Source organism: Juglans regia, chromosome 1, assembly GCF_001411555.2.
Source record: "Juglans regia cultivar Chandler chromosome 1, Walnut 2.0, whole genome shotgun sequence".
Taxonomy (NCBI): Eukaryota; Viridiplantae; Streptophyta; class Magnoliopsida; order Fagales; family Juglandaceae; genus Juglans; species Juglans regia.
In genome coordinates, this window is record NC_049901.1 from 44,007,491 (window position 1) to 44,033,402 (window position 25,912).

Genomic DNA, 25,912 nt, shown 5'->3' on the forward strand with positions numbered 1-25,912 from the left:
CTCGGGCTCCACCACATCCACCGTTTATCTGTTAACTTACTTCCAATTATCACGTTGTAATTTTAAGTATAGTTGTGGAGATAATTATCGTGTAATTAATTGTTTTATAAAAGAATGAGGTCTATAATTAAAAAATTAAATTTTTTTTATATAAATCTTATATATATATATATATTTTTAAATGATTACGTACATAACGATTATACAATTTACGATTGTAAATATATTTTCTAAAAAAGAAAAATTTTTCTTTTCCCTTTATTTTGCCACTCAACCGAGAAAATGGGTGAAATTGGTGGGTCTGGGGTAAAAATGCGTAGCTAGTGAAGAAGGGGACATTAATATGGGGGAGGAGTCACATTCATATGCATATGCATATGCATGTGCAATAAATAGGTTACCCGGTGGCTAAAATGAAGGGATTTTGTGGCCCCTTTTCAGATTTTTGCCGGATTAAGCTTTCGGCAACTTCAACAACTCATGCTCATGATTTGCTTTGCTATATATAATGATGAGGAAGATCACGGTTTTGCTATTACGCTTCTATTACTCATGATTTGGTCCACGATTTATAATGATGCGAGCATCAAAACTGATGATCAAGCTTGATAACACAACATTGCAAGAGGCCGGCGGCTATTTTAATTTGGTTTTGTCATTCAAATCTTGTTTATTTTAACATAATACTACGTATCAACTTGATTCAAATATTACTAATTAAATGATTTAATATATTGTTTTTTATAATATAAAGAACAAATTAGGTATGGAATGAGTTAAACTCATTTCAATTCAGTATTTCTTTATACGTGAGATTTATAATTTTTTTCAATTTTTTATAAATACATCTAAACTCATTTTAACATCTAAACACATTTAAATTCATATTAGATAAACTCTACAAAACTCACTCTTCTATCTCAACTCGTTACTATTCATAAATAACTCAATTCAGCTCAATATCCAAACACAGCCTTATACAATCAATGTCAAATTGTTTTGTATGTGGGATTAATTAATTTGATGTCATTTTCAAATGATCTGATATCAGTTGGAAGAATTAAAATATACCATTAATGTTATGATCATGATCAACCTGTTCATTAGAAATCCAAATTGGCAATTAAGGAGGCCACAGTCCACACTGTTCATAACATAATATAGATATATCGTAGTACAAATATTCATGGAGATAAAGGGCAAGGAATGAAGGTGGTGGAGAGGTGCTTGCTTTTGTGTCCTTTAATTAAAGAGAAATGATACTTGCAGTCGTGAGCGTGCAGTCGCCGTGCAGTCGCTTTGAAAAAAATGAATAAATAAGGGACCCACCTGAAAAGAAATTAATTTTTTAATAGTGGACCCCACTCTTTTTCAAAGCGACTGCACGGCGTTTGCGCATTCCACGACTGTATGTAGCATTACTCTTAATTAAAAAGTCTCCATGAGTGACATTTGCACCGTCGAAGCCGCGTCTTTTGAGTTTCAACAGACAAGGACGAAACTTCCGAGTGAAAGTTAATTAATATGATTTAAAATAAAAAATAAAAAAAATATTCTAATTACAAATAAATTATATAAAAATAATCTCATAAACTGAGTTTATCATATTATAAAGTTATTTTTATTATAAAATAAATTTAACAGACTACATGAAGTCATATCAATTTGTAAGATTATTTTTATATAATCTCTTTATGACAATAACAGTATTAAAAAAATATTTATTTTTATTTTCTCAACTTGCGTTATTTTATATATAAGTTTGATGGGTCTTCTCTGTATTAGCCAATAGCATGATTTTATTATTATTATTAATTTAAAAAAAATGGAGAATCTTCTTGACTTGTGAAAAAAGAAAGTGAACAGTTTGAGAATCTGTTGTATTGTAGTGCCTGACTCCAAATTAATTATTCTCTATAGATTATTAACTCAGGGGAGAAGCTCGTGCAACACCATTTTTAGTGACTCACTGTTGAAAGTCACCATCACTCAATATTCATGTGTTCATTAATTGTACACGTATAAAGTTTTTTTTTTTTTTTTAAATTGATGATATTTTTATAAAATAATGATACTCTCGTAGATAACAGTGGTATCTATTTGATTTGAAGGCATTCTTATCAGTACTTTTTCTTGTGATAAATCATACAATTTGTTTGGTTAATGGATCTAAAATATCTCATATATTTACATTTAATTAATATTATTTATTTCGCTTTAAAAATATAGGATCCTATTCTTCCTCGTGTAGATTGCATTGCCACCAAGTACGTAAAAGGAATTTGAAATTGACTAGATATGCTTATGGTTTAGGAGAATTGCACGAGAAAAAAGAGTCTACTCGACACTCTCGATTGATGTTTGGTTGAGTGAGGTACAAGATAAGGAGCCGAGCAAAAATAGGCAAATAACTTGCTCCACATTGTTCCAATACTCGTCTCATTTAATTATTATAATTTTTTTAAATTTTTATATAAAATATAATAAATAATTTAATATTTTAAAATTTTAAAATAATAATAATATTAAAAATAATATTTTAATAATATTTTATTTAAATTTTAACTTTTATTTAAACTCAATATCCTTAACTCCCACGATCAGGTTGTGTTTAGATGTTGAAATGAGTTGAGTTGAGATGATAAAATATTGTTAGAATATTATTTTTTAATATTATTATTATTTTAGAATTTGAAAAAGTTAAATTATTTATTATATTTTGTATTAAAATTTAAAAAAATTATAATGATGAGTTGAGATGAGTTTGACAACCAAACTTACCCCTCAGAATTACAAGATTGCTGATTTTTTCCACGTGGGTTGGTGAGTGTAGCTGAAAAAAAAAACTCGTTCCTCCATAAGGAGTAGGTGTGAGTAGTTGATTGGCCTACATATATATAAGGACGAGAATTCAACAATTTATGAGATTTGAGTTTTGCTATATAATCTTCATTATATTTCATACTCTATATTTTTTTAAATTTTTAATATTTTTTAAAATTTGTTTTTTGAGTTTATTTTTTTAAAATTATTTTAATTTTTTTTATTCATTATTCATATAATAAATATTTAATAAAAAAATAATAAAAATTAAAAATAATGTAGAGTCTGGAGTGTTAAGAAGTTGTGAAGATTTTTTATTATTCAATATCATCTGTAATTTTGACATTACAACAACATCAAAGACAGAGAGAGTATTGTTAAAAAAAAAAAAAAAGAAAGAAAGACAGAGAGAGTATTTCCTTTTTCTTTTTTTCCTTATTCTACATAAAGATATGGATTTTTCAATTATTGTTTTCTATTGTTGGATGAAATTATAAATCTCTTTATATGGAAGTTTTAAATTTAAAAGGCAGTTGAAGTATTTTTCTTTATTAATTTAATTTTCTAGGGAATTATAGATATTATAATTGCAAGTTATGAATTTCATGAACTTGGTGCAATCATCATGTTGTGTCTTGTCATGCTAAGCAAAACTACTAAAGAACACTTTTTTTTTTTTTTTGCTTTGGGAAGAAATAAATATATAGATTGCAATTATGCTTAGATCAGTGAATAAATCATGTTATTACTAAAAAAAAAAAATTAATATCAGGCCTCAAATTTAAATATGATGAAGGGTAAGTTTGCTAAGATAAATTGAAGTTCAATGAAGATACTGAATAAAAAGTGCTCCATATGTGAACTGTCCAGAGATTTTTATTTTTTTTATTTTATTTAAAAATCAGGAAAAATGTAAGGAGAATAATATATTTACTTTCTTCTAAAAAGTGAATGTGTGTATATAAGGACGATGCTACTGAAAGCCATCGAAATAGCTACCGAATAGGTAAAAGAAATTTTTTTTTTTTTTAAACATTTTTTAAAATTCATTAAATATTTAAAAAATAAATAAAAATCAGAAATCCATTTTAAAATCCTTACCTAACAATTAAGTAAAAAAAAAAAAGAAAAATAAAAAAATTCAATCGGTGGCCACCTTATGTGGGAAAAGCATTTCCCTATAATCGGTGGGAGATCCATACCGATACAGCCAATCTATGTTGTCTTTGCTGTGAAGAGACCAGAACGTATACTCGGTGGGAGATCCATACAGATACAGCCAATCTCGTTCTACGGCCTACCACCATATACCACAGTCCACAAAATACCATCAAAACCACCTCACATTTCTCTCTCCCTCTCCGCACACTTGCTCACGCTGGCGTTCACGTTCAGAGAGTGGCCGATCGCCCCGTGCCACATAATATCCCACCCTATGTCCGGCGCACATTCTCACCGGGATGCCATTTTCAGGCCACTCTAGGTTCCAACCTCATCTCTCTCTCTCTCTCTCTGTGAAAGTGCTTCAGTTTGTGTCGGAGTTTTTTATTTTTAATTTTATTTTCTCCGTGTATGAATTTTTGCTCTTCAGTGTGAGTGTTTGGTTGCACATTCTTTTTCATGCATCTTCAAACCGAATCTAATTCTCTCTCCTTGTTGGCTTGCTTTTCTTTGTTCAGCTTTTGTATGTAATCAAAATTCTGCTTTTTGTTCCTTTCTGCTTTTAACCCATTTGCCTCATCTTTTGGGATCTACGAAAATTGTTTTAATTATCTGGTTAGAGTGTGAATATGCATGGGTTTGGTTCATTTCTGCTCTGGGTTTTGTTTTGTTGTATGAAATTTGGGCATTTTGAGCCTGTAACGATTATTTTACCAAGTGGGTATCTATTGGATTTATGCAAGGGTTTTTGTTTAAGCTTTGATCAGCGTCGCCTAACCAAAACCCAACTAAAAAGTGAGTTCCTTTTTTGGGAAAAAAATATATTGAAGGAATATTTTAATTAACCTACTTTTGAGTTTGATCAGGGAATATAATGACGCATGAATTGATGTGATATTTCATGTGAATATCACATCAATTCACTTAAATCAAGGCCATTGCCAGTGTTTGAACAAATCTCTCTCTCTCCCCCTCCCTCTCTCTCCCTCTCTCTCCAGATTTGTATATTCACTTGAGCTCCTAGCTTTGACCCTTCTTGTTCATGCTCTTGTGAATAACATTACCAGCTGGATTGAGCTTAAAACATGAAGCTCTGAAGGTTTGTTTTTTTTTTGTAAGGAAGTATGAGAATCTTTTATGCTTATGCAAGGTTTTGTGTGATTGTAATTATAAGCTTCTTGTTTTTCCTTTACTTGTGCAGAAATATGTATGAATTTATATATTTATTCTGTTTGTGTAATTTTCTATACACCATCTAGGAATTAATAAGTTCACCTCTTTGTGTTGAATGTACTGGTTACACCTTTCTTTTTGCTTTGTAGCTTGAATCTAGCATTTCCTCTCTTTGTTGTCAATTTTCCCTGTTTCTTTTTATTCTTGTGTTTTGTCCAACAAAAAAAAAACGTATATTTGCAGCATTACTGTTTACGAGCATTTCTCTAGTAGTTCATTTTATATTTGATTATAGACGGAGGGATGTTATATGGGATTAGATTTCTGACAAAATTTCATTACAGGTGTTTAAAATGAATGGGATTCAAAACAGGAAATTTCACACTACTGAGAAACAGTTTCCAGGATGTCTCGGAAGAATGGTGAACCTTTTTGATTTGAGTTCAGGCATTGCTGGAAACAGGCTGCTAACAGATAAACCTCATCGTGATGGTGGATTTCTTTCTCATATTTTTCCTCATTTATTTATTTTAATTCTTTGTATTCATACATTTTGTGGTTTGTGTTCAAAAAATAAATTTTTTTCAACCATATATATTGATTTGTTGATACTTAAAAAAATAAAATAAAAGAGAGAACGGTATCTCATAATATCATTAGAAAACCCTCAGTGGAGAAATGTTGTGGCAACAATCAAAATACCTTGGCATTTACAAAATTTCAAAAAGCCCTTTTTTCATGCTAATGCTTACATTGTTTATAGTTACTCTGCAAATTCTTGACAAGGTGTTGGCATATTGGGTTTTTAATTGGGCACTCGGTTTTATTTCCCCAAGTTCTATTCACTTATTTTGATGTCATTCTATTCCACCAATTCTTTGATTGATTTCTTGTCCATTATAGTTGGTTTCAGAACTATTTTTAGCCATTGTTGAAATAGACGTGATTGGTTTCAGGTTCTTCACTCTCAAGGAGCAGATCAGATGTGGCAAGAACCTGGAGTCCTCCTATTGGAGATCAGATAGAGGATAAACTGGTAAGTTTCATGATGTTATCCTGTAATCAATTATAGACAATTGAGGAAAAATTTCTATGGAGGTCTCTCTGTTATTCATGTCCAAACCATAATAAGCTCCAATATTCTGATTTGTGTTACATATTTGTGGAATGTTCAGACTGTGCCTGATTTAAGGAGAACTTCGAGCAATAAGGCAAATGGAACACCGATAAAGATGCTTATAGACCAAGAAATGTTGAAAGAAGGGGAGTCTAAGCACAACCCACCTAATGTTGTTGCAAAGTTGATGGGGCTTGACACCCTCCCCCACCCGCAGCCCGATTCAGCTGCTCAAAGAAACCATGCAAAAGGTAATTCAAGACGTAGTTTAAGCCATTCGGGGATAACATTGGGATCTTGGCAGGAAGAAGATGGCTTCTCTGATAAGGGAATGCTATGTGAAATTTATCAGTGTCCAGAACATAATGAATATAAAGATGTTTATGCAATCTGGCAGCAATCTGAAACGAGAAATTATGCAAGGGATAGATCGCCTCAGAAAGAAAGGCGTAGTGGAAAGACTAATGAAAAAAATATGGCTCTTGTTCGTCAGAAGTTCACGGAAGCAAAACGCCTGGCAACAGATGAGAAACTTCGCCAGTCTAAGGAATTTCAGGATGCTTTGGAAGTTTTAAGTTCCAACAAAGACTTATTTCTTAAATTTCTGCAAGAGCCAAATTACTTATTTTCTCAACATCTGAAAGATCTGAGGTCTATTCCTCCACCTTCTGAGACAAAGCGTATCACTGTTCTTAGACCTTCAAAGATGGTTGATAGTGACAAATTTGTTGGATCAGGGAAGAAGAGCGATAAGCAAATAAAGATGCCGGGCCAAGCGGTTTTGTGGAACAAAAATGACCTTGGATATTATCCTATGTCCACCGATCAGAAAGTTGATGAATATCCTGGTCAACCAACTCGAATAGTGGTACTGAAGCCTAGCCCTGTTGAGCCTCAGGACATCAAGGCTGTTGTTTCTTCACCTTCCTTGTCACCTAGAGTAGTACATTCTGAAGATTATGAGGAAGTTGAAGATGACGAGGCCCTAGAATCAAGGGAAGTGGCAAAGGAGATCACCAGGCAGATGCGTGAAAATCTGATCGGTCATCAAAGGGATGAGACTTTAGTTTCTTGTGTCTTTTCCAATGGCTATACTGGTGATGAGAGTTCGTTTAACAAATCAGAGAATGAGTATGCTGTGGGAAACATGAGTGATTCGGAAGTCATGTCACCATCTCCTAGGCATTCATGGGATTACATCAATAGGTTTGGTAGCCCTTATTCTTCTTCCTCCTTCAGCCGTGCGTCATGCTCTCCAGAGTCATCAGTGTGTAGAGAAGCAAAGAAGCGGCTGTCTGAAAGATGGGCCATGATGGCATCAAATGGAATTTTTCAAGATCAAAGACAAGCTCGGAGAAGCTCTAGTACTTTGGGTGAGATGCTTGCTCTTTCTGATACAAAGAAGTTGGCAAGATCTGAGGATGGGAATATTAGTAAGGAACAAGAGTTAGTGGAATCAGTTTCATGCTTAAGTAATAATTTAAATAAAGAAAAAGATTTGGTTGATTCCCCTAAAAATCTGTTGAGGTCAAAATCTGTACCAGTATCTTCAACTGTGTATGGTACCGGGCTCAATGTTGAAGTTTCTGAATCTGAGGCTGGAAAAACGCATGTTCCTAAGGAGTTAGTAAAGGCAAAGAGCATGAAATCATCAATCAAGGGGAAAGTTTCGAGTTTATTTTTCTCTAGGAATAAGAAATCAAGTAAAGATAAACCTGCAGTATCTCGCTCTAAAGATGAATCTCAATCTGCTGGCTCTGAAGCACCTGGGTATCCATTACACTCTCTTGGAGTGACTAGCGATGCCACTTCTCAATGTGCTAATGAAAGTGGCCTTTGTTCTGCAATACATGGATCGTCAAGCAAAACTTCTCCAGAGACCATCATGGGTCAAAAACAAGGCGCAACAATTTGTGAGGTAGTGTACCATTTTTTTTCTTTGTTGTTCATGCTTTTTTAATCATACTTCACATTTAGCTGTAGTTACTTAACACCAAGCCCCCAAGATAGTTTCTTGAAGTAATTGCTTTGTAACCTTTGTCCAGATTTTTAAACTTGGCTAGCCTTTCTAAACAAAATTCCAACATACTGCTATAGAGATACTCTTTTGTATGTTCATCCATGCCCTTGTTTGATATGTATCTGACATACTTTTTGGCACAAAGAAACAGATAAATGACAAAACTCAAACCGGGAGTACCCTTGCTATTTATCGTCTAAATATGTACTTGTCAATGATATTGGCTAGTACGTTGTTCCAGCATTCTATTGGTCAACCCAAGTAAGCAATCTTGCTTTGAGTAAGGGATGGGGCTTTGGCCTGTCCCAAGAGAATAATTGACTGAATTGAGTTAGATTAGCACCGTGTCAGTGGCTTCCCTAAATTATATTTGTTTCCAACACTCAAATTGTGTGATTATATCATTTAGCAAGAGCTCTCTTTACTATTTGTAGGCAGCGTTGTCAATAACCAAACCTGTAATGCCTGGGAATGTCAGTGAGAATCAGGATCGACCGAGTCCAATTTCAGTTTTGGAACTACCATTTGACGATGAAAACACATATGAAGATGCACATGGCAATATGAAGCCAGACCTTCAGGGTATATACTCCCCCCCACCCCTCTCTCTCTCTCTGTGTATGTTGGGAAAACTTTTGTCTGTATGACCTCATTCATTAATATCTTTGAATTTCTTTAATTTAAACAGGAAGACAATTACCAATCAAGCCTAATTTGATTGATAAATCTCCACCTATAGAATCAATTGCTCGGACTCTGTCCTGGGATGAGTCATGTGCAGAAACTGCCACCCATTATACGATAAAGCCTTCAGTTTCCCTGGGCACTGAGGTGGAAGAACACGATTGGCTTGCCCTTGTGCAAACGCTACTATCAGTGGCTGGTCTTGATGGCGAGGTGCAATCACAGACATTTTTTGCGAGATGGCACTCGCTTGATAGCCCATTGGACCTATCTTTAAGAGACAAAGTTGCCACCTTTCATGAAAAGGATTTACTGCCTGAAGCTAAGCGGAGGCAACATAGATCAAATTGGAAGCTTGTATTTGATTGTGTCAATGCCACACTAATGGAAATTACAGGTTATGAATCAGAAAAGTGCCCAATGGGCAGGCAATGTAACGGGGACAACAACAGGCACTTTGAGGGTGTATCAACCATGCTGGTGGACTGGGTGTGGACCCATATGCAGGAATGGATTTCTAGTGAGGGGAGATGTGTTTTGGCGGATGGTGGAGACAATGACAGCCTGGTGGTGGAGAGGCTTGTGAGAAAGGAGGTTGTGGGGAAAGGTTGGGATGAGCTTTTCAGATTGGAAATAGATAATTTTGGGAAGGAAATAGAGGTGAAGTTGCTGGAAGAGCTTGTGGCAGAGGCTGTGGTGGATTTGACAGGTAGGCTGTGAAGAGGCTTTGCATTCTTTTTTCTTTTTTCTTTTTCTTTTTAAATATGTATTTAAATTGTAACTCATGTTTTGTCTATTTGATTCTCAGCGATGATTGTCCTACTCACCTAATCTGTTTGGAAATTGCAAATATTTTAACTAGTATTTATTTGATAATTTGTTTATTTTGATTTCCAGATTTTAACCATGTAAAAATCTATGAGCTACTTGACTCTCTTTACTGTCAGATCTTCCTGTCTTTTACAGTAGCCTTATGGCGATTGACAACCCAATTTTCAGAGCTTGTTTGTTGAGTAACATGGCCGACAACCTTAGTCTAAGGTATTTATTCTCCGTGTGAGAGGGTTTGAGGAACAACCCTAAAAAACCTAACTTTAACCCACTACCCTTCAATAATTGATGAGGAAAAATTATGATTTCTCACGCTGATTATAATATTGGTCATGTTTTGTTGGCTTCGACTACTTTACTGGGAGTTGGTAACATCAAACACAGCTGGTCTGCATGGTAACCAAAATTGACATCATCCAACATCTCCCAAAAATGTAGTACCCTGGATGGAAATTTTAATTGCTACGTTTGGTTTGAGCCTAGATGCTTCAATGGAGCAAACACTGTTTGAAAGAACGAGTTCTGCTATATATAGTTACTTTTACGTACTCCTTGAACACTCTACTAATTTGATTGGTCAAAACAATTATTTATATTAATAAAGTACGTAAATAATAGATAAAAATGACTGTACATAGAGTTTTTGCCTTGTTAATATATGCTGCAGCAGATTTAATGCTTCATTGCAGCAGAGCATGAACACTTGTGCTGATTGACCCTACTAACCAATTAAAGGAATTTATTGCGGATACCTTAGTTGGTAGTATGGTTTTAATACACAAAACTCGAAACGTGTATAGCTATCATGCCTTTGTATTGTTTGGGCACAGGCATTGCCAGACATGAAGGACCTATTGAAAGATTAGAGAAGGTATGATGAAGCAAGAAAAGACCAAAATAGGTAATCACATTAATTTCAGTATGTATGAATATAAATTATAATCAAATATCTATCGATTGAGTATAGAATTTTACTTTTTTGATGACCAAATCGAGAAGTTTACAATATATAATTGAAAAATGAGGTAAAGAAGAACTTTGATCAGAAGGGGAGAAAAAACAAAAGATTTGCACTTCTCGAGTAGTAAAAGAAGATAATTCCTAGTTGAGACGACTACACTCCCAGCCAAATTTTGGTACCCACTATCGACTATCTAGGCACAGTTGAGAGAGAGATCCCGTGACTGTCAATCCCAGCTGTATATATGCACTTTGAGATCGAAGTATTAGATTCTGCATAGAAAAGTAAAAACAAGAAAAAAGAAAAGAACAAAATGATAAGTTAAATTCATTGAGCGAGCTTTACTATTCATCATCTTCATATAATATATTTATTTTAATTTTAATTTTGTTTTATTTTATTCTTCTTTAACTAATTGAATTTTTCTACTAATTAATTATCCATACACCATATATTTAGTAAGAAAAAATAATAATAAAAATAAAAAATTATGTATAGTGTGTAATGTGAGGATGATGAGTATAATTTTACTTCATAGAATAGGTAGACAGTGAGGGAAGTTAGTTTGAAAAATGAAAGGGACAGATTTTTAGGGTCTCCGTTTGTGTGTGTTTCAAGACACAGGAAAAGAAACATGCAATGATGAAAACAGCTACTCTTCAATCCTTACAATGCTTTATATTTCTTGCACTCTTTACAAATCAGTACAGTTTAATGAAACCATGCCCTATGACTTCGGTTCTTATAGTCAATCCCACCATAATTCATACCTTGTATATATTTTTTGTTTCTTTCATTCCCCATTTCTTTCATCCGTAAGAGCACTATTAGTGAACTCAACTTAGCTAAATTTTAGCCAAAATTTAGTTAGGTTGTACAAAAATATACCATAATTGACTTAACAAATGAACAGTAATTTTAGCCCAAGATTTATTCATTGGCCAAATTTATTTTCACTATAAATAATTCTCTTCTTGCGCGGGAGCTCGCTGCCTACTGTTCCTCCCTCACAAGAAGAAAAGATAAAGAAAAATTCATCTTACTCCCATGCAAGAAGAGAAAGACGAATGAATAACAGCTTCAATTGATGTGCTTTATGCCAAGAGTTGAGAATAATGAGTTGAAAAATATGACCGTTGAAAAATCATATCAGTTGAAAGAATATGACTATTATAAAATAAAAAAAAAATATAAAAGACCGTTGGAAAATTATATCCGTTAAGAATAATATGAACGTTAAAAAATTAATGTATACCTTTTAATAACAAATAAATATTCAAATTACAATTAGAATTAAAATAAATAAAAATGTCTAAATCAATATTTTAATAGAATAGTGATAGATTTGAAAAGTCTGTTATTTGATGTTAAAAAATAACTAGTTAAATTTATAAAAATGAATTCTCTAGCCAAATTTTGATCAAACTTTATTGAATCCACTGCTAATGCTCTAAACGCATAGAGTCAAGCTTGAACAGTTGGTACTTCATATTCAGAAACATGATTACAAACCAAGTAGTTCTTCAAAGAAATTCACACTTGGACAGAAGTTGTATGATAGAGAAGCCGCAAAAAAGACAGAAACAGAAGTCTCTGAAGTTTTCAGAATATATGCACTGGAAAAATGATGCCAATAGAGAATAGATTCCCGCGAGGGACAAGAGTACCAAGAGGTGGGGACAACTCTTGGGGCAAGAAGAAAATTGCATATGGCTAAAGCAAGCCTTTGTGGCTGGAAATTAGAGCTGAATTTCCCTCTACCAAGCCAAGGAAATAGTTGTTAAATTAAAAGCACGGGCAGCAAGACATCTCGTGACTGTCAGCATTTGTGCTTTCAGAACCAACGAACATGATAGATATCGTGAACAGCTGAAGGAAGCAAAAGAAAATCTAAGCAATTTAGATCTCTCTGGATCTTCAACAATCACCTTTCTTTGTTTTGTCAAGTGTTAACTCATCTTTCTTCTTTCAGTAAACCAATAAAACATGGTTTATAATGTATACATTGCAACCAATGACAGAATACTTGCAAAAGATCATGAAAACACCGCATTAACCAAAACAACCACCTTTTTCCTTTAACAAACAAAGAGTATAAAACTTGCAAGGACTTCCACGCACACAATAATAAGTTACCACACACGCCCTTAAATGAGTATATACATCACACACGCACGCACGCACTCACTCTTCAAGAAAGGCAAACGGCAAAAAATCTACAAAGCAATTATGTATAACAAACGCTCTGGTATTGACATGGAGCGGGCATTCTACCGGCCTTTTTCTGAAATGTGAGATGGAAACATTCTGCGGCCTTCACTGCCTTGAGTTTGAGCTCACTGATGTGTTCTGATTTGCGTTCAGTCCATACTGCAGAAGAAAATATAAATGGGTATGATAACCTGTGCTTGCAATCACAAGAGAGGCTCCAGATGGAACGAATAATAACAAAATTTGTATACTTGACAAATATAGTCGTGCAGTTTAAAATGTTTGCGTTTAGAAACTTAATTCTTACCAGCTATACAGATAATTAATGCATCTTATGCAAAGTCACTCTCAAGATACTCGTCACAATTCTCTTTTTCTTTTTTTTAATTATAAGATACTTGTCAATAATTAAACATATTTGCATAAAATCTCTAGTAATTATTCTGACATGAATATGAAGCTCATCATGCTTCCTCATCTAGTATATTGTCAGCCAGGAGAAGAAACCAAATCCAAGGCGTTGAACAATGAATGTATATTCGAAACAATTTAGAGAACCCAATCCTGTATTTGTGTTTTTCTATGTTTATCTCACAAATATAACCCTAAAGATTAATTAAAAAGGAAAAAGAGAAAAACCGTTCCCAACTATGAAGGGAATCATTAATCAATACCACAATTGGACTTGCAAGAAGAAAGTTACTAAAAACGGGAATTACTGTTAAAACATAATGTAAGATCTCAGTTTGGTCAATGCTGTGCAAGTATAACTCGCAATAAGACATGTTCATCTGCAAATCGCAAACAAATTGGACCAGTTTTTTATAAAACCTTTCGACTTTATATACTTTGGGATAACCGTGCCATTAGGACTGTTTACTAGTTAATTTTTTGAATTGGACGAGTTGGGTGTAAATTGCAGGAAGCCTGTGACAGTTAAAACGTATTGTGACTTAAAGGGAGGAATACTGGCAAATCTTCCTATGTACACTCCCAGTGTACTTGGGTTACACCCAATGTTTTAATAAAATACTGCTTATAACAAATAAATAATTATAAAGATCCAGTTACAGAAATTCATACTTCAAGGATCTCTGTCCACTGATTGTAACGTTCCAGGTCCAAACCACATGACCTATACTCCAAAAAGACTAGTTAATAATACAATTAAACCCCATTGAAACACTGTCAATCCTTCCTTTGTAGATTTTTTAAATTCTTCCTTCCATTTCCTTACTTAACTAGGCAATCTTCCTATGTACACTCCTAGTGTGCTAGGGTTGCACCCAATCTTTTAATAAAATACTGCTTATAACAAATAAATAATTATAAAGATCCAGTTGCTGAAATTCATACTTCAAGGATCCCTGTCCACTGGTTGTAACGCCCAAATGGAAGGCCCAAACTACATGGCCTATACTCCAAAAGGACTAGTCAATAATACAATTGGAGCCTCATTGGAATCTTATAAAGAGCAATAACTTATTTTTCCCAAACAATGTGGGATCTCATACACCACCCACCCTTATCCTTATCATATAAGGTATTACAACCTACCCCCTTAAATTCCCGACGACCTCGTTGGGCCAGTCCATTGTAGGTGGCACGGCTCAAGTCTCATATTTCTGGTTGGGATGGGCTCTAATAACATTTGTAATGCCCTAATGGAAGGCCTAAACCACATGGCGTATACTCCAAAAAGGCTAGTCAATGATACAATTGGAGACCTATTGGAACCTTATAAAAAGTAAGAACTTCTCATTCCTAAACAATGTAAGATCTCATATACCACCTATATTTATTTTTATCATATGAGGTATCACACTGATAAATATTGTAAACTAACACTTGATCTAGCAGAGGACTCCATTTCATATGTATGCTTGATTTAACATTCATCTTCCTCTAATAATTGGAACTTATACTTCATTTACTTGGTCAAAAATAAAAATGGAACCTATGCTTAACCTGTCATAAAATGGACATCCACATTTAAACAAACGAGCAAATAACACCCAAGTTTTGCCTGGCTAAAAAAAGATACCTTCTCCCTTATCCGTGAGCTCCAGATGTCAGAGTGAGTCCCTCTACCATCACCCTTGGTTGACACAGATGGTTGGGTTGATTGTGGATTTAGCAGTGGTTCCCAAGTTCTACTCCTACCATCATAGCCTTCCTCACTATCAAAGTCAGGTCTCCGAGTAGAAAGCATGGCTCGCAGAATTATTGAGAGTAGAAGAGATAATGCCTGAAATTGTCCAAAAAATAATTATGTTAGGAAATAAAAGATCCAAGCAAAGGAACCCAGCTGCCATATGTCACAATTGGCTTGGCTTTATGAACTCATCTCTTGAGGTTATTCTAATACAAAGGAACTTGGTGAGCAAAAACCTTTGATGAACACACAACTTTCTTAAAGAAACAAAAATAATTGAAGTGCGATTTGGATAGTGAGATAAGATGAGATGCTTTTAGATGAAAGTTGAAAGTTGAATAAAATATTCCTCGAATATTATTTTTTAATATTATTATTGTTTTGAGATTTTTAAAAGTTGAATTGTTTATTATATTTTGTCTGAGAATTTAGAAAAGTTGTAGTGATGAGATGAGATGAGATAAAATACTTTCACTATCCAAACGGAGCCTAGATATTAATGGATAACTTTTTGTCATAAACATGTAAGGAAAACTCATGCAAGAGAATGGAATTGCAAGTTTTGTGAAGGTCCGTCACAGCCATCCATTTTAGTATTGCTTATGTAGCTTTCAGGTAACAGCAGCAAGAAATTTTCTCCCTTAAATAAAGTAATCAAAACAAACAAGCATTTTCAAGAACAGGATCTCTCAATCTAGCTTCCAAATCTTTTTGCATACCATAAGATTATGGCCATATTTGGTTAGAATCTTTTTTCAAAATTTTCAAAATATTTTTCAACTTCAATCCAAACATTTTCCAATCTCAAAAAAAATTATATTTATAACTCTTCATCAAATCATTTGCCTACTTTTTAATGAAAAGTAAAAAACACAAGAAACCAAAATAACTTTTACAAAAACCAAAACCAAAACTTCCCTAAAACTGTTATATTCAAACAACTTTTCAACTCTACCTATCCACCACCTTCAGAAACCCCAATACAGAACATATTTAAAAAAAATATTCAAAGTTTCCTTTCTACTTTCACAAAACCCAATAAAAAATACAGATAAAAAAATTCTCAAAAATGCTCAAGCATCTCAATATTTCTCTTAACCAAACACACCCTATGATTCTCATGCTCTTCAAGAAATAGACAACTCTCTCATTCCTCTAAATTCATGTATGAAGTGTGAATTCATTTGAAACTTCAACTAAAATTTGATCTGTTAAAATATCTATATGAAGAGTAAAATTCTTACCATGGAACTCCTTAAATTTTTAACAAGGGCTCTAAGTCCATAGGACCATCAAATTATATTGATAAGTAGTAATTTCATAGTTCAATGGAAAGTTTCACAAAACATAAACATGTTGAGGAAGAATTCCAGCATTCTGATACATATACCATCAAACTATACAAGATTCTCCTTATGACCATAAAATTATGTTGATAAGTTAACAACTTCCTAGTTCATCGGGGACTTTTCAATCTGTTTCAAGCAATTAAAGACGTGTTGATGAATTTCATCCTTACAATGAGTATAATAACATACCTGAATGACAACGACAGCTATACCAACCCATTTACAGATGTCAATATTGTCTTCAATGAAAGATACAAGGCTCTCAAGTTCACCAGTCGGATCAATTGGAAGATCCTGTAGAGGTAGTAAACATATTTTTTATTATTTAGAATAATCATGCAGGATGAATGCAACTAGGCAAAGCCCATGTACACAGGAAGTATACAAAACATCATTATCATATTTTAAAATTACCTTTTCCCAATTACGATCAATTGCAATGAATGCCACCAGAGCCGCCTCTATTAGTATGAATACAGTAATGAGGAAAGTATACTAAGATTTTCACAAGGTTAAGGAAAAGTCGAAAGAAATAGAATTAGAAGCAAAAAAAAAAAAAAAGTTAAGCGCTTAAATGCATTCCGTGGGACCGACACAAGTTCAAAGCTCAGAAAGAGTTTAGTTCAGAACATGGAGACAAGGAGATTGATTCCTTAATCAACATATGCTGGAAAACATCTTTTTTTTTTATAAGTAACATATGCTGGAAAACATCATAAAGATAGAACTTCATATGTGATTCTGCAAAGGATACAAAACATAGGCAGCAGCCATGAATTACTTCGGCAGCAATGCAACCTATGAGAGTAATGCAACACAAGATAATGCCCACTCCCATGAAAGAGTAGATGAACCTGCCATCGAAAAGAAGCACCAAATTAATAGTCGTGGGAGTCCCAAACTCTCGATGCAAGAGAAGCATGGGTACACCATCGATCAAAAGTAGATTGCAAGCTCTGATTCCAATTGAAAGAAAAAGAAAGAGAAAAAATGGGGGGGGGGGGGGGGGGGGCGGGGAACCATTGAATCGCAAACTCGCAGTCGATACTAACTAGCTATGGAAGTGAATGGCTAATGTTGTGTGGGCGGGGAACCATTGAATCGCAAACTCGCAGTCGATACTAACTAGCTATGGAAGTGAATGGCTAAACTCCACAACATCAATTACGGGCTCCCATCAAATCAATTCCTCTGAAGAGAAAACCCAACAAAACCCCAGCACAGCACGCCATCACCCATAATTTAATGAAGAATTTTCCGGCCCCACGGGAAAACACAACAACCCAAACTCCACTCGAACAAACAAGACCAGAATTATCTACCATAGCAAGCATTCACATCGAAAGTTAAAAATGAAAGCAAAAATACTGTTATTTAAATCAACTAAACTAATGTCCTGATTTCGAACTTCAATTATAACCAAGAATAATTTGACCCACTTACATTAAGATGAAAATATAGATAATAATTACAGCATTAAATTCAAAACATCCGTACGAACTTCATTTAATACCCATTATCTATTTGAATTCCCATACAAATAGAACATACTGAATAAATTTGCAAATTTTAGTACCAAGGAGCGGGAAGCTGAAAGGAATTCACATCGAGCTCCAACCCAGAACCGCCATCGAACCCGGAAACGATATCGGCCGCAAGATTGACTCTGGTGATCGGGTTGGATACCCAAGCTGATTCAGAATCCACGAAAAGGGAGAGAGAAGAAGCTGGGGATGGAGCTGAAGGTGGTGGAGAAATGGGAACGTGGTGGCTCCACTGGTTGAGCATCCATACGGAGTATACTACGATTGAAACCCCAACGAAAGCCTGAAGAAAATTCAGGAACTTGAGGACGAAAGCAAAGGAAATGTGGCAACAATTGGGTCGCATTTGCAACAATTGGGGTTGAAACTTTTTAGAAGTCAGAGGCAAAATGGGTGTCGAAATTGAAAAACCTAACACAATCACAAATGAGAGAATTCACAGAGAGAGAGAGATGAGATCGTGTGTGTGTATTGCTTTTGTCGTTCAGTATTTTCGTGCCTCTTATTTGATTCTATTTTGCGTGAGGGAAACAAACTTTTTGGGACGAATTTACGTTCTACACTTTCTATCAAAATGATTAACTTCACATAAAACACCTTTGCTTTATCAACAAATTGTAAAATGTAAGTTCATTGGAAAGATGAAAAGATTGTTTTTTCTCTTTAATTGAGAATATAATAATCAATAGTTTCTTATGTGAATTGAAAAAATTTTAAGAGTGTTACCGTCGTAAAAATAAATATATAAATTGATATGATTGCATATTGAAAAATTTTAAATATAAACCTCACATTCTTGTACATCTATTTGAAAATATATCATTTTACTTTTTTATCCATGTAATGAAAATAATTTCAGACATGTTTATAAGTAAAATATGATAAAAATATAAAATGACATGCCTTTGAGAAGTTATTTGAATTTAAAGATGAGTTGAGATGATTTACGAATAGTAGAATAAAAGTTAAATTATTTATTATATTTTATGTAAAAATTTAGGAAAATTGTTTTGAAATTTGAAAAAGTTGAATTGTTTATTATATTTTATGTAGAAATTTAAGAAAGTTGTAATGATGAGATGAGGTGGGTTGAGATGAGTTACGAATACAAATGAGACCTAAATGAATATGTAAGGTGTAGGACTTATGAGTAGCACTACTCTTGCATATGATACATTAAATTTACTTTATTATAAAAATAATTTTTTAATCTAATATATGTTTAAATCACATCAATTTATAAAGCATTTCTGATAACAAAAACTAAAAGTAGATAAAGCATTTGTAATTCAATATACCGATTATTTATCATCAATTCAATCACAGCGGTTGAAATTGAATTCCAGTAAGGCCTGTCCCACCAAAAGGCTGTTGAGAATTTGATAAAAGGATATCCGGATTGGATACTTTCAGTTATGGATATTCTCGTCTTCACAATCACTGTTGGTCAGTGAGAGCATTCTGGGCCGAGTAGCATCCTCAAGCCCATGATTTGTATTTGCTTGAGCCCATTCTCTAGATTTCGACTTCTTTACAGATTGTTAATAAGATGATTTTTATAAAAAAAAATATAATTATAAATGATTTTGCCTATTAATACATACATTTATTTAATATGATTGGTCAGAAAGTAGATTTTATTAAAAATAATACTAATTTAAATTTAAAATATAAAGACAATAACATTAATACGCAGAATTATATACAAACTTACTTATACATAGTAAAACTCTTTTTATAATTCTCTATCCAAAGTTTATTATTTTCTGACACAATGCCTCAACTTAATTCACTACCAGTAGTGAATCACTCTCAATCAATAGATCAAAGATTCCCAGAGGAAGACAGATTTGAAGACCCCGAAAGATAGCAAAAAAAAAAAAAAAAAAAGCTCCATTTTAATTAATCAATTCAGGCCGAAAAAAAAAACATGAATAAAAAATAACAATAATAGATTCTAATTGCTAACCATAAATAAAACCTACTAAAGGTGTCAATTTAAACATTTACACAAAACAAATTAATTAATTCATCATTGTTCTTAAAACAGTTAGAAACTCCCGTGGATCAAAACATTTGCGCTGATGAATGAAAAATCATGCGTTAAGATAATGACGTACGTTGCAATATTTAATAGAATTATGTGAGTTTATTAACAATAAATTTTTATTTTATAAAATCATTTTTTAATTTCACAGAAAAATATAAAATAATTATAAAAGAGATTATTCCGGAACGTTTTATCTACATTAATTTATGTTAGAAATTTTATTTATTTTTTAGTTTTCTTAATAAACCAGTGACATGGTATATATAAGTACCAAATCAATAAAATAAAGTTAATTAGGATATAACTAAGATACAACATATTTCATAATATATATTATAAAACAATTCTTCTAGAGACAACCGGCTTGCGTCCCCGATGCGGCACCTGCCATCATCCGCTAATATTAAAATAAAAATGAAATATAAAAAATAAAAAAATCATTGGATTCTCCCACTCCTTTGGATCCCACCCCATTAGTGATATCACGAAGTTTGCTTTCCTCTTGCTTTAACTTCTTTCGAGCTTTGATTAGAGGCAAGATTATTTCAGCCTGACTCTTCAAGATATTCGAGTATCTCTTCCAACGATTTCTGAACAACAACTTCCCCAACCTTGGCCAGCTATAGAACACAGTGAACTACTCGTAATTGATAATAAGTTCAACTTGAATGCGTTCAACTTCTCTAATCGTGCTATTGTTGATATCGCCGAAAGCCATGCGAATGAATAAGGAAAAAACCGCATGGTGGATATGATTGAACACACGAACAGGCTGATCGCCATGCAAGAAACACTGGTTGAAGCTATTAACCAATCATGTTCCCAAGATCTGCTTGCGTTCCAGAGAGTAAGATTTCACTCTGGCAGGGTGGAGAACTTCAGAGTTGAGATTACGACGAAGAACACGCCAAGTCTAGCCGTAGGGAGATCCACCAATATCCTTGCGGTTATTACTGACAATGAAGCTAAGAGGGACGATCGAAGGATAGCTCGAGCTAGAAGGCGGCACTGTTTCGGACAAGGGCTTCATGGGCGCCCGAGTAGGAGGTGATGAAAACGATGGGTTTAGAGCCAATATGGAGAGTAGTGATGGGCCTAGATAATTAGATTCTATTCCACCAATCACCACGTCCTTCGTGTTCGCACCTAGATTCTATTCAATCCAACTTGCTCCTACAAAACCCAGTCTCTCACTCCCATTGCGTCCCCCCATTAATTCCTTGCTTTCCCTCTCTCTCTAGCTAGATTCGTCGAGAAGGTTCTCTCTCATCCATTTGTCGAAAGCCACGTGTTCAGACCTTTGTTCACTTCCTCAATCTTCTTAATAAATAGTTTAGTCAGTAATCTTTTTAGTTTTTTGTTTCTGAAGTTAGTTTCATTTTATTTTAAGCTTAAATATTCCTTTTGTCGCTTATATCTCTTTAGATTAAAAAGGGGAAAAATGAGATCAAGCAAGGTACAGTACCAAAACAAGTTCGTGCTGTTTCTAACGACACCCATTAGGATTCTAGACAAAACAAGGGACTGCTGTTTCAAATGGGAGAAAGAAATCGAAGGCGAAGACGAAATCAAATGGGAAAGGCGGGAACAAATTCGAAGGAAAATGAAAAAATAAATAAAATGGTGTCGTTTTTGTTTACCACGTGGGAGACGATGCTGTGGTGAGGATGCAAACCATTTGTATATAGAATTTTTTATTATAAAATATTGGTATTTATTATAAAATGATGTTATTACAAAAATGCTCGTCTTTTTAAAGATTACTAATATTTAAAGTGATGTGTAAAGTGACACATTTGTCTAACAATTTACGTAGCTGGCGTCGAATTATATGGTTTTTGTCGGACTGAATGCATGGGTGCATTGCCCTTTCAGATGGTCATATATATCAGAAACGTCAAAAGTACTACTGTGTACGTAGCCAATTGGAGCTTTGCAATTAAGGAGGTAAATTTTAATTGACTGGGAATTCAATGGCCGAAAACTTCGTTGAGCTATCAATCCTCCTTAACTACTACTGGAACGTCTGACGTTTTTGGGAGTACTCCATATATTGTCTTCATGATATTATGCAGGTTACATCCTGTAATTAAGGACTTACGACAATATATATATATATATATATATTTATATTTCTAATACAACTGATGAAAATTACCTGTAAAACATATGATTAAGTATGATCATGATCGAGAAGGAAAAAATTAAATTAAATTCAGATAAATTTGATATATATAAGGTAACTCTTTTAATAACGAAGTAAGTTGGAAGAAAGTCATAATTACTTGTTTATTAAACTTGTATAACATATAATGCATTTGGATAAATTTAGAGAAATATTACAGTCATAAAATAAAAATTATATAAAAATAAATTTATAAATTAACATGATTTTATATGATTCGTTAAATTTATTTTATATTAAAAATAATTTTATAATCTAATATATGATCACATTAAATGATATCAATTTATAAATTTAATTACTTTATAAGATCATCTTGTGGTTAAAAAATCTCTCATAAACTTAATATGTTCTAATATTTATTTAAACTCGGTCAGCTAGGTAAATTTTGAATTTCAGTTATCCTTTTTTTTTTTTGAAACGAGGTCTCCCTCAATTATTGACTAAAGAGTCATGAAGTCACTTAACGAGTCAACACTAGTACAATCAAAAGCAAATAATAATGCGTTTGCATAGGTTATATATTAATACCTGGCCACCGGTACGAGCTAGCTAGGTGGATCTAGCTATATATTAACAAGTCACGATCATTTTGTAATTAATGGCCCCAACTCCTACTCCATCCTGCCGGGATTTTTTATTTATTTATTTTTTTTAGGCAAGTTACATAATATTAATAATAGAAGCTGCATACATAAAGTTCTGAATATTAGAAATTAACAATATACATCATTGTTAGTTGGGATCCTTTCCATTATGAAATTGTAGTAGTGAAGGGGAAATTTGGACTAGAGAGATATTATCAAAGACTTGCATTGCCGCTACCCATTGCGTTAAGTTGTGAGCGCATTAATTTTAGAATCGATGAATTTCTCTCGCCTTCCATTCCTTGAATGAGTTTAGATGGTATCTGATATCGTTAATGATTGAGCTCATAATCCATTTTTGGATTGGAGATATATTTAAGATTGTTTGGATAGTGACTCTTGAATCACATTCTAAGATTATTTTTCCCAGCTTCAACTTTTATGCTTCTTTAATGGCCATTAAGACTGCTGATGCTTCTCTTACATTTGAGCTTACCCTGCTGATGAGATCAATTTTTGCAAATAATAAATTTCCATTATCTCCCCAGCAAAGAGATGCAAGAATAGTTCCCTCATTTCTAGTGGCCACATCAAATGTTATAAGATGATATCCATCAAGTTATCTTTCTTCATTTTCTTCAATCTAGTTTTCTTGTCCTGTCCATGCTCTTGTGTGCTGTTTAGAAAGTTTAAACACTAATTCGACATATATTGAAATTGAGGGTGTTGTAAGATCATGTTCAAAATGATTTCATAGGAACCATAGTTGATCCATTGTAATGGTAGCAAAAATCTAAAAATCATGTTGCTCTTCTTCAAGAATTTTCAGACTGGATGATGGATTAATGATGATGTTAATCCAATTGGAGATGGGTTGACTTGCAAACTGAGAAGTATCAATTGGCCACTTAGAATGTCTCCACATTATTCTAGAAAAGATACAGTTTAGAAAGAGATGAGGGAGATCTTCAGGTTCAGTTTTGTAAAGGAGACATCGGATTTGGTTTTCATCCCGCCGGAATTGATAGTGGGAAACAATATCTCAGGCCACATTTCACAATATATATTTCCGATTCTTTGTTTATGTCTAATTTATAATGAGCTTTTTCTTTTTTCCTTTTTAATTATATGTCCCATTTGACCCAATATCTGTACCTCTTAAGTTCTTTATATCTGTGCGGTTCTTTTAATCAATATATAATAGAATATTGTAATACACATAGATCACAAGTATTAAATAAATAGGTATTTCCAAGAATGTAGAAGTACGTACTATATAATACATGTTCTACACCAGAATATATAACTGATATATATACTTGAAATAATTAGGACTTGTTTGGACGCAGCTTTGAGTATTTTTTAATTTTATAAATAGTAGTAAAATAACTAGTTTGAGTTAATATATTTTATTAAGTTTTGAGAAATGATAGAAAATAAGTTGAATAAAAATACTATAAAGTTTAAATATATATAATTTTTTTATTATTATTTTTATTTTAAAATTTGAAAAAATTGTATTGATTTTTATGTTTTGTTTTTAAGTTTGTAAAAATTATAATGATTAGATAATTATTAGAGTAAAAAAATTAAATATTTAAAATTTAAAATTATTTTATTAACAAAAATGCTATATACATCACTACTTTTGTATATTTTTTATACACTCTATTAATATATAATTAATTGTGTTATTTTTTTTAATTTAAAATAATTATTTTGACTGATTATATTAATAAAATGTATAAAAAAAATATAAAAATAATTATATTTAACAGAACTTTTTTATCAAATATAAAATTATAAAATTTCTCATATTATTACCTACAACCTAAAGAAAAAAAAAAAAGAAAAAAAGAAAAACTACAGCGCCCCGAGTTAAAAAAGAAAAAAAATGATCAAAGATGTTGTGTTTTGTCGGAAAAATGGCTGAGGACACATTTCTTCTCAGACACTGATCATGATCAGTGACAACTGAGCAATCCCATAGAAAGGACAGACAGCATCCTTACTAAATTGATGCGTGTAAATTGATGCGTGTTGAGATCTCTCACCAATAATTAATAGATAAAAGGGGACAGAGGCGCAGAAAGTTACTCACCGGCCGGGGAAAATTGTATATGAATAAATATAGATAGAAGTTATTATTGAGAGTATTTATTTTGTACATATGATGTGGTATCATTTAGACTATATATCTCTTCAAGTGAGTGTTGGAAACAAACAATCAGAAGTAGCCATGCAGTGAGTATAAAATGTGCATTATTATATTAGTTTCTCTCTAGTATTATTCATTGTATATATATATATATATATATATGTATATATATATATATATAAATACTGTGCCTGCATGCTAAGGAGTACTGGGGATAGAGTAAAGAGTTCAGTGTTATGATGGATCAGGACTAATCGATCTTGACCTAGCTGGCCGCCTAGCTAGACCTTCTGCTTATTAATTAGCAGATAATTTCGAAGTATGGCCATCATTAATTAGGGTACCTAACACCCCGAGGAGAAAACAAAACCTACGTTCATCAAATAAAGGTTATCAATTCACAACCTAATTATCTTAATTAACATCTAATATAATAGGTACTTTAATAGGTACTTTAAAAATATTTATAAATAATAATAAAATATCAAATAGTATTAATAAAAAATAATAATAAAATAGAGAATAGTACTAGTATTCTGAGAGTACTCCTTCATTATATGCAGACGGTGCTGGTGCTGGTGCTGGTGGGATAACTCCACTGAAAATGAAGGCTCATGACCATCATAGTTAGATATTACCACTTCAAGGTTGAAGACATGAGATATAATATTTTGCTAGCAATAATTCATGTTGGATTAATGAATCAGCTAAGATCGAAGTTGGATGTCATTATTGTACTGCATGGATTCGTAACAATATTGTAGAATACAGAAGCCTGAACAGTGACTGATCAAAATCATATACAGTGAACTTATGTCACGAAGACTTTGAGGCCCAAAGCTCTTCTTTTTGCTCATTACGTTCGGTGTGCATTTATTGACAAGATATTTGTCTGTATATGGT

The 25,912-nt window shown here is 33.1% G+C and overlaps 2 protein-coding genes across 3 annotated transcripts; one reads left to right on the forward strand and one right to left on the reverse strand.

Annotated features, from left to right (window-relative positions):
• The first annotated feature begins 4,028 nt into the window (after positions 1-4,028).
• LOC109012664 lies at positions 4,029-9,868 on the forward strand. Of its 2 annotated transcripts, none has more exons than XM_018994416.2 (6): positions 4,029-4,306; positions 5,502-5,649; positions 6,114-6,193; positions 6,333-8,192; positions 8,729-8,876; positions 8,983-9,868. In XM_018994416.2, the coding sequence occupies exons 2-6, from the start codon at positions 5,511-5,513 to the stop codon at positions 9,696-9,698; spliced, it is 2,943 nt and encodes a 980-aa protein (XP_018849961.1). In that variant the 5' UTR covers positions 4,029-4,306; positions 5,502-5,510; the 3' UTR covers positions 9,699-9,868. The 2 variants fall into 2 exon arrangements, with proteins under 2 accessions (XP_018849961.1, XP_018849963.1); XM_018994418.2 differs by lacking the exon at positions 4,029-4,306 and adding an exon at positions 4,982-5,083.
• Positions 9,869-12,812: 2,944 nt separating this feature from the next.
• On the reverse strand, positions 12,813-18,608 carry LOC109012663 (tetraspanin-18-like). Its single transcript, XM_018994415.2, has 6 exons — positions 18,062-18,608; positions 17,240-17,339; positions 16,900-16,980; positions 16,675-16,779; positions 15,026-15,229; positions 12,813-13,140 (listed from the first exon to the last, which is right to left on the reverse strand). The coding sequence occupies exons 1-6, from the start codon at positions 18,373-18,375 to the stop codon at positions 13,087-13,089; spliced, it is 858 nt and encodes a 285-aa protein (XP_018849960.1). The 5' UTR covers positions 18,376-18,608; the 3' UTR covers positions 12,813-13,086.
• Positions 18,609-25,912: the final 7,304 nt, after the last annotated feature.

What these genes read in the sequence shown, in the direction of transcription:
- LOC109012663 (XM_018994415.2), bottom strand. Translation starts at nt 18,375, where the DNA reads ATGCGACCCAATTGTTGCCACATTTCCTTTGCTTTCGTCCTCAAGTTC. An exon ending in ATGGCTGCTGCCTATGTTTT is followed by an intron (nt 16,981 to 17,239) that starts GTATCCTTTGCA and finishes TGAAAATCTTAG; the next exon opens with TATACTTTCCTCATTACTGT. An exon ending in TTGATCGTAATTGGGAAAAG is followed by an intron (nt 16,780 to 16,899) that starts GTAATTTTAAAA and finishes CTACCTCTACAG; the next exon opens with GATCTTCCAATTGATCCGAC.
- LOC109012664 (XM_018994416.2), top strand. Translation starts at nt 5,511, where the DNA reads ATGAATGGGATTCAAAACAGGAAATTTCACACTACTGAGAAACAGTTT. An exon ending in ATCAGATAGAGGATAAACTG is followed by an intron (nt 6,194 to 6,332) that starts GTAAGTTTCATG and finishes TGGAATGTTCAG; the next exon opens with ACTGTGCCTGATTTAAGGAG. An exon ending in TATGAAGCCAGACCTTCAGG is followed by an intron (nt 8,877 to 8,982) that starts GTATATACTCCC and finishes TAATTTAAACAG; the next exon opens with GAAGACAATTACCAATCAAG.